The following is an 8,880-nucleotide window of genomic DNA, read 5'->3' as shown; positions in this document are numbered from 1 at the left end:
CCCCGGGAGCCACGCCCGCCCCGGGAGCCACGCCCGCCCCGGGAGCCACGCCCGCCCCGGGAGCCACGCCCCTTGGCCTTGGCCCTTTCCACTGACCTCGCCCACCGGCCTCAAGCCCCGCCCCTGCCATGCCAGGGAGGCTTGGGATTGGCCTGAGCAGGAGTCCTCTTGTGTCCCCTCCACATACCCCTAGTGGTGTTACAAACGCGTGTGTGTCCCTTTCGGGTCACGGCCGGAGGGTGTAGACGGGGCCTGGGGCCCGTGGACTCCGTGGGGTGACTGTAGCCGGACGTGTGGTGGTGGTGTGTCATCTTCCAGCCGGCACTGTGACAGCCCCAGGTCAGTGCTTAGATGCCCCCCCAAGGCAGGAGGGGGGGTTCCCACTCTGTACCCCCTTCCCAACTCCATTTCTTACCCCCACTCCTGCTCCAGGCCCACCATAGGGGGCAAGTACTGCCTGGGCGAGCGTCGTCGACACCGATCCTGCAACACAGACGTGAGTCCCCGGGCCCCTAACAACTCGGTCCCCTTTGCCCTCTGACACCCCTCCACTTGTGGTGCCCACCCACGACCCCTGCTCTGCCCACTGACGTCTCACCATCTTCTGATCTTTTTGCACTTCCCTTCTTTTTTTTATATATCTCTAAAAATTTCTGTTTGGTTGAAATACAGCACTTGTTCCCAACCTCTCCAGGATTACACTAACGAAGCCATTTACACATATATCAGTGTTTACGATCTACCCAGGTCATTTTATTACCTCTGAGTTAGACTCTTTACGCCTCCTGTTTTCATTTGTGCTTTCATGTATCACTTGATGATACAGATGTTTGGTGGCTTAGTGGTTAAGTAGTTGTACTGTCGACCCAAAGGCACAAGTTCTAATCCACCAGCTGCTCCTCAGGAGAAAGATGGGCAGTCTCCTCCCATGTGGTTTACTACCTCTGAAAACCCGCTGCAGGGTCAGCTCTGAGTCATTTCTGACTCAACAGTACACAACTGCATAGATAGCTCTAGGGGCAGTACATCCAGGCAAACTTTCTCCTTTATTTCGTTACTGTTTAGTTTAATAAAGGTTCTGTTAGGTAGTTTGGGTTCAGAATTTAAAAACTGATTCTGGGTTCCTCTCTGAGTTTGAAGTTCAATGCCACAAGTTACCTCCTTTTGATCTGGATCTGTGTTCTGGGTCGTTCATCACAGTATTTCAGCAGTGGTGGCTGGACACCATCCATTTATTCAGATTTCATGGTAAACACTTTGCCCTTTATATATTCAAATTCAGCGGCTAACGTTCTTCTCCTGAAATGATTGTTTCACCCCTCACAACCTTCGGGTTACAGCCCAGTCTCCCTCTCCCCAACTCTCCAACTTCTCCATGGCCCTCTGCCCCCCACCTACACCATCATCAATGGCCCCTTCATGGCCGTCTCTGCATTCCTGCCACTTGCTCTGCAGTTGGGGACCACTACCCCTACCCCTTCTTGCCTGCATGTCCGCTCACCTCCCCACCTTCTCACCTTGCACCTTGCCTCTCCCTTCAGCCAAACAAGTTGACTTTGAGTCAAAAGGGAAACCTCATGTATATCATAATAGAACCATACTCCCTAGCACTTTCAATAGCGCTTTTCTCACTAGATTGCCAGACCTTTCTTCCGAGGGTTTTTTCCTCCACTGTTGCTTAAATGCTGGGTTTTCCCATGGCTGGATGTTCAAGGGTGATGAGTCTGATGTTTGTACATCTGCCTGTCACTTGTCACCAAGGGAACTCCAGTCTCCAGCTGTCCCACAGAGCCCTGACAGGAAATTCAAGACAGCACCCAGCCCCTTCCCCCAGAGCCTGCTCCTGTCTGAGCCCTACCTGTAAAGGCTCCGTTGTCATCTGCAGTCAGAAACCCCGGTGCCCTCTCAGCTTGTCCCAACCACTGATGAGTTTCCTAGTTGTCACCGAGTTGACCCCAGCTGATGGTGACATCTTGCACAGTGGGGTCAGATGCTGTCCACTCCTGCACCAGCCACAGGACTGGCAGTGGCGTGGACTGTCGGGACTCAGTTTTCACTAGCCAGCTCTGGTGTGTCCTGTAGGGAGTTGTGACACTAAACCAAAGGCAGTGTCAACTCTGGTGGTTCAAATCCACCAGCAAGCCCCACAGGAGAAAGATGGGCAGTGTCCCGTGCCATGTACAGCCTCTGAAAACCCAGCCGAGGGTCAGCTGAGAGCAGGTTCCAGGGCGACAGCAGTGAGTGGGGCTTGTGGAGTTGATTTTCAGAAGGTTACCAGCCTTTTTTTCGTAATTCATCTTAGTCTAGAAGCTCCAATAAAACCCCTTTCAGGATCTTAGCAACACACAAGCCTTCCCAACAGTCAGTGGTAGCTTCACATAAAGCATGTTGGCCAGGAATCGAACCTAGGTCTTCTGTATTAAAGGCAGCAATCCCACCGCCGAGCCACACAGCCTGCATCTGAATCACCTAGTCCCACCTCTCGTGCCTCCTAGCCCAGGCCGCCCTCCACCTCCCCTAGGTCAGCACCACCTCCTCCCAGGCCCCTCTGCCTCCACCATCTCCCCCTCTCTGCTCCTGGGCCTCCCCTCCATACCTGACCTCCCTCCCTCCCGCCTCCATCCCCAGGACTGTCCGCCTGGCTCCCAGGACTTCCGGGAGATGCAGTGCTCTGAGTTTGACAGCATCCCTTTCCGTGGGAAGTTCTACACGTGGAAGACATACAGAGGAGGTGAGCGGAGCCTCAAAGGGCAGCATCGTGGGGTGAGCCCTCAGCCCTTCCCTGACCAGCACGGCTGCAATCCTGCAGCTGGACACCAGGAACCCCACAACCCACCCACCTCCAATCACTGGGCCTGGGCTCAGCCTCCCATGGCCCCTCACACCTCCTGGGGAGAGGACGGACAGGGGGGGCCTGAAGTATGACGGGGCTGTGCCCCCCAGGGGGCGTGAAGGCCTGCTCACTCACGTGCCTAGCAGAGGGCTTCAACTTCTACACGGAGCGGGCAGCGGCCGTGGTGGATGGGACACCCTGCCGCCCCGACACGGTGGACATCTGCGTCAGCGGCGAATGCAAGGTGGATAGACCCCTGGGAGGAGGCATGGGGGAGTCCTGGAGGGCATCTCACTGACCCTCGTGTCCTCTCCCCTGCCCCCAGCACGTGGGCTGCGATCGCATCCTGGGTTCTGACCTGCGTGAGGACAAGTGTCGCGTGTGCGGGGGTGACGGCAGTGCCTGCGAGACCATTGAGGGGGTCTTCAGCCCAGCCCTGCTGGGGGCCGGTGAGAGACCCAGCTTCCCTCCCACAGCCCAGCGTGAGCCGAGTGGGAGGCTCAAGAACCGAAGCCAGACTTTTGTGCCTTCAAATCAGTTGACTTCTGGCCAGTTTGGTTTTTGAGGCTGCAGACTTGCATGAGAGGAGACAGCAGCTGGTAGATTCACACGGCCATGGTCAAGAAATTCGTGGGCTGGCCTTAGTAATTAGCTGTGCAGGCAGCCCCAAGGTGCGTGGTTCAAACCCACCAGCTGCTGCGCAGGGGGAACATGGGCACTGTCCTGTGTGATGGACTGGCTCTGAAAAACCCCTGGTGACTCATCTGTGGGTCAGTTCTCGGGTGGGGGGTGGTCAGCAAAAGAGAGAAAGACTCTCAGTGCGATGGATTGACCTGATAGCTGTATCACTGGGCTCATGACTAACGGGAATGATGAAGATAGCACAGGATAGGGCAGTGTTCAGACCCGTCTTTCGTAAGGTTGCTGTGCCTCAGTGGCACTTCACAACAACAAGGAGATGAAAGTCCATTCCGAGGTCGTGGTAGCAGTTCACATGATCACTGCTAACCACAAGGTTAGAGGTTCAGGCTCACACAGAGGCACCTTGGAAGAAAGGCACAGACGTCTGCTTCTGAAAACTCAGCCTTTGAAAGACCCAGGGAGCCAAGGTTTAATCTGACACACTTGGGGTTGCAGTGAATCAAAACAGACAACAGCAGCTGAGTTTTTGTTTCTGTTAAAGGATGGGAACACACACACACACACACACACACACACACACACACACACGGCCTCACGCTGAGCCACAAAGGGTCCCTCTGAGCTACAAGGGACTTCAGAGCTCTCTCTGCATAAGCAGGAACAGGGTCACCAGAGGGGCTGCATATTCCGAGAGTGTGGAGAGCTTATGTGACCTTCCCAGGCCTCCCTAAAAGAGAAAGAACTTTGGGAAGAAAGTTCCAGAAACTCTTAAGGACACTATTACCAGTTGGGGGGCCTGTCAAAGTGAGGTGGCCCACTGGGAGCAGGCAACAGAGCGGGGGTTTCAGTCCGCCAGCAGAGTTAGATTGGAGTTCTTCAAGGACCACCTGGCAGCTGGTATCACAAGTGGGATCATACGGTGACTGGGAGTCAGGAGAGCGGTGAAGGAGGGACAGAAGGGGAAAAAAGAGCTCCTGATCAACTCAAGAGCTGAGAAGTACACTTTGGAGACGGGCTAGATACAGGTGCAGGGAGAGGGATCCGTGCTCACGTTCCGTGGACCCTCGCTGTCTCTGTAATGGGGGCTGCACAGGAAGGAGGCTGAATTAGATAGAATACAGCGAGGTTGAGAGGGGCCTGGAGGACATCACAGTGTGGTGCGTCCAAGAGAGGGATGAGCCTGTGATGCAGATTGGAGGTCCTGAGGTTTGGGGGACACTTCGCTCCTGCCCTGGAGATAGAGGATTGTAAACCTGACTGCAGGTATAGGTGAGTCCAGACACCCAGATTCAAGTGCAGGTTTAAGGGACAAATAACGATCAAGGGACAGACAGATAAGCCGTGGCTCATGGGCACACAGGTGGGCCATCAGAGGATTCACCAGGACCCAGGATCATGCAGGTATTAAGTGGTTGGGGCCAGTTGTAATCTCAAGTCTGAGACTGTCAGACCCTGTCATGCTGTATGAGTTGAGGTCTCAGCCATGTCCCCTCTGTTCCAGTCAGGCCTACCTATCAGAGCAAGCAGGGCCATACCATTTTGATAGTTAAGAGAGGTTGATTCAAATCCCAGCCCAGCAACTTGCTGGCTATAAAACCTGGGGGATTTGCTTAGCTTCCCTGGGTCTCAGTTTTCCTATCTGTAAAATGGGATCAGTGGCACACTGGATCCATGGGACTAGAGCGGGGTGTCCCTGTGAGCACTGTGCAGCCGGAATGGCCATTGTCTAAAAGTGCAGAAAGCAGCTAACAGGAACAAGCCACCTGGGCAATATCTTAGCTCTGTCGTGCAGGGTATGAAGAAGTCGTCTGGATCCCCAAGGGCTCCGTCCACATTTTCATCCAGGACCTGAACCTCTCCATCAGTCACTTGGGTGAGCTGGGGATTGGAGGAAGATGGGTCTTGGGGGTCACCAGGGGGGTGAGTGCAGCTGGAGTTCTCAACTATGCACCTTCCCCAGCCCTGAAAGGAGACCAGGAATCCCTACTGCTGGAGGGGCTGCCTGGGACCCCTCAGCCCCACCGCCTGCCCCTGGCTGGGACCACCTTTCAGCTGAGACAGGGACCAGACCAGACCCAGAGCCTAGAAGCCCTGGGACCCATCAATGCGTCTCTTGTTGTCATGGTAACAGATGGCTAAGTGGGGATGGTGTTTGAGGGGGAGGACTAACTTTGCCTGGAGCCACTGTGTGATTCCTCCAATGTCCCTTCTCTAGGTACAGTCTCGGACAGAGCTCCCTGCACTGCGCTACCGCTTCAACGCGCCCATCGCCCGCTATGCGCTGCCCCCCTACTCCTGGCACTATGCTCCCTGGACCAAATGTTCTGCCCAGTGTGCTGGCGGTGAGGCCAGGCAGGGCTAGGGCAGGTGCTGGGCGCTTGGTGGGTGTCCGGCCCAGCAGGACTGAGCTGGCCTCTCGCCCCGCCCCAGGCAGCCAGGTGCAGGCCGTGGAGTGCCGCAGCCAGCTGGACAGCACGATCGTGGCCCCACACCACTGCAGCGCCCACAGCAAGCTGCCCAGCAGGCAGCGTGCCTGCAACACAGAGCCCTGCCCGCCAGAGTGAGTGCCTGCCGTCCACGTGCAGGGTCACCTCAGGGTGGGGACAGAGCGCTTGCTCCCTGTGCTGGGGAGCAGGGCTGCGCCGAATTGGGGTGACAGTGCGCCCAGAGTTTGGCTGATAGTGTTCCGGAGTGCTCCCAAAAGTGAGGGAGCATGCAGTTGTGGAAGCTGAGTTCCAACACTCTGTAATTGGGGGAGCAATGCTCCCCAAGTTAGGTCAGAGCAAGGAGGAGGGTGCTCCCTAGGCAAGTTCAGCACGTGGGTCAGCATCCTCTCCTAGGGTACTGCACCATCCCCATTCTAGGTGAGGGTGCAGGGTAAAGGCGCGCCAGATAGGGAGCAGATCCCTGTAGGTCCCTTCTGGGGAACCATTCTTCCCGGTGCCAGTTTGCCTTAAGACGCTGGGGCGGGGCTAGGGTGAGGCGTGGTTAAGATGCGGGGGCGGGGGCTAGGATTGCTGGGCGGGGTTAAAATGATGGGGCGGGGCTAGGGTGCTGGGCGGGGTTAAGATGCTGGGGGCTAAGGCGCTGGGCGGGGCTAGGACGTTGGGGTGGGGTTAGGGTGTGGAGGCGGGACCAGGACTCTGGGGCGGGGCTAAGACGCTGTGATGAGGTTGGATTGTGCTTCACTAGTGCAACAGCAGAAGCAAGGCCCGGTGATCTGTTTCTGTAAAATCACAGCCATGTAAATGTGGAGCGATTCTGCTCTGTACACAGGGGCTCTCAATGTGTCATAAGGGGGGGCCCTGCTTTCCATCTTATCTTCTCTGACTCATAGACCTTTTCCACCCTCTTCTCCCGCACAGCTGGGTGGTAGGGAACTGGTCTCGCTGCAGCCGCAGCTGTGATGCAGGCGTGCGCAGTCGCTCTGTCGTGTGCCAGCGCCGTGTGTCAGCCGCCGAGGAGAAGGCGCTGGATGACAGCGCATGCCCCCAGCCGCGCCCGCCCATGCTTGAAGCTTGCCAGGGCCCCACCTGTCCACCTGAGTGGGCCGCCCTCGACTGGTCTGAGGTCAGCCACCCCTTCCCCTAGCAAATAGCCCACCCTCTGTGCACAGATGGCAGGGCAAGCGCACCCTCCCCCTCACCTCACCCTTTGACTAGTCCAATTTAGCCGTCACCTGTACCTGGGGTACATCAAGAGCCCATGCCCTGCCCCCTCCCTGTGCCCCTTTGGGTAGGGATGCCGTTTGAGGCATAAAATGCCCCCTCCAACTGCAGTGCACCCCCAGCTGTGGGCCTGGCCTCCGGCACCGTGTGGTCCTTTGCAAAAGCGCTGACCACCGTGCAACACTGCCCCCTGCGCACTGCCCGCCCGCAGCCAAGCCACCAGCCACCATGCGCTGCAACTTGCGCCGCTGCCCCCCGGCCCGCTGGGTGGCAGGCGAGTGGGGCGAGGTAGGTGGGCTTGCCCAGGATGGGTGGTGGGCGGCAGGGCGCAGGATGGTGGCTCAAAGGTGGCTCCCCGGCAGTGCTCGGCGCATTGCGGCTTCGGACAGCAGCAACGCGCCGTGCGCTGCACCAGCCACACGGGCCAGCCGTCACATGAGTGCACGGAGGTGTTGCGGCCGCCCACCACGCAGCAGTGCGAGGCCAAGTGTGAGAGTGTGCCCACCGAGGACGGCCCGGAAGGTACGGGGTGGGAGGGGAGGGACCCCTGTGAGTAGGGGTACCAGGAGCCCTTGACCTCCCTAACTATCAAAATCTTGAATTTCTCTCCACCAAGACGTCTCTTATTCACATTTATTAAATGCTACTTTGTACCTAGAAGGCCCCTGAGTGAGGCACAGGGGGGTGTGCCAGCATCTAACCTCACAGTTTGGCCATCAGTGGCCCAGCAGAAGTAAGGCCTGGCAATCTGCCTCTGAAAAGTCAGGGCCATGGAAACCCCTTGGAGCAGTTCTGCTCTGCCCATGAGGGGTCTTCCATGAATCAGAATCTACTTGATGGCAACACGTTTTGGGGTCTAGGTTGGTATCACCCAAAAACCCAGCTCCTTCCTGCTGACATGAACTCTCAAACGCATTGCCAGTCAAGTCAGAAATTACTTGTAGCAGACTCGTCTCTTTCCTGGAGGATGTAAATTACGCTGAAGGAGATTGACTGGCTCCTACGGAGCAGCTGGTTGGTTTTGAACTTCCAGAGAGGTGCTTTCTTTGGGTTAGGGGCACGACTCCTTAATGCTTCCTATTATAAAAGCTCCCTTTGACAGTGCAAAGAGTACCCGGATGGTGCAAAGGCTTGATGCACTTGAAAGCCAACCAAAAGTTTGAAGGTGCCTCGAAAGAGAGGACTGGCAATCTCCCAGCCATTCAGAACCCTGTGGAGCGTGATGCTACTCAGGCACACATAGGTCACTAGGAGTCAGAATGGGCTTGAGCCTTTTTGGGATCAGCGCTTGAAACCAAGGCAAAGCCGTGCACTTGAAGCTGTGTGCAAGCACAGAAGAGGGACCTGGGTTCTTATTTCTCCTCCCCCTTTTTTCCACCCCCAGAATGCAAGGATGTGAACAAGGTCGCCTACTGCCCCCTGGTGCTCAAATTCCAGTTCTGCAGCCGAGCCTATTTCCGCCAGATGTGCTGCAAAACCTGCCAGGGCCGCTAGGTGGCGCGCGGTATCCGAGGGAAGGGGGTGCAGAGCTCAGACCTGCCTGAAGCTGGGAGTGAAGGGTGGGGTGGAACCTGAAGTTATTTATTGGGAATCGCTGCAGGGCCCCTGACTTGGGGATGGGGAGGGGCTGGCCACCTCCAGGGCCTCTCCTCAGCCCCTCTCCACGCTCACATGGTAAGACCCCTCCAGGGTGGGAGTAGGGAGCTGTTTTCCCCAAGACCCTTTCTGCCCACCTCT

At 56.8% G+C, this 8,880-nt stretch overlaps 1 protein-coding gene across 1 annotated transcript in view; it reads left to right on the top strand.

The window, feature by feature from the left end:
* The window catches only part of ADAMTS10 (ADAM metallopeptidase with thrombospondin type 1 motif, 10), a 22,735-nt gene extending 14,081 nt beyond the window's left edge, over positions 1–8,654 (top strand). The window contains exons 12-24 of the mRNA XM_006896343.1: positions 194–339; positions 433–496; positions 2,629–2,731; positions 2,944–3,077; positions 3,159–3,282; positions 5,268–5,348; positions 5,436–5,599; positions 5,691–5,817; positions 5,906–6,035; positions 6,841–7,045; positions 7,255–7,431; positions 7,506–7,665; positions 8,528–8,654. Coding sequence (XP_006896405.1) covers positions 194–339; positions 433–496; positions 2,629–2,731; positions 2,944–3,077; positions 3,159–3,282; positions 5,268–5,348; positions 5,436–5,599; positions 5,691–5,817; positions 5,906–6,035; positions 6,841–7,045; positions 7,255–7,431; positions 7,506–7,665; positions 8,528–8,637 — 1,725 coding nt within the window. The 3' untranslated portion in view covers positions 8,638–8,654. The remainder of the gene's footprint in view (positions 1–193; positions 340–432; positions 497–2,628; positions 2,732–2,943; positions 3,078–3,158; positions 3,283–5,267; positions 5,349–5,435; positions 5,600–5,690; positions 5,818–5,905; positions 6,036–6,840; positions 7,046–7,254; positions 7,432–7,505; positions 7,666–8,527) is intronic.
* Positions 8,655–8,880: the final 226 nt, after the last annotated feature.

This window comes from Elephantulus edwardii, unplaced genomic scaffold, assembly GCF_000299155.1.
Source record: "Elephantulus edwardii isolate Elephantulus edwardi_28Jun2011 unplaced genomic scaffold, EleEdw1.0 scaffold00185, whole genome shotgun sequence".
Classification (NCBI taxonomy): domain Eukaryota; kingdom Metazoa; phylum Chordata; class Mammalia; order Macroscelidea; family Macroscelididae; genus Elephantulus; species Elephantulus edwardii.
Note: the sequence above shows the minus strand (reverse complement) of the source record. Positions and strands in the feature narration are given on the sequence as shown.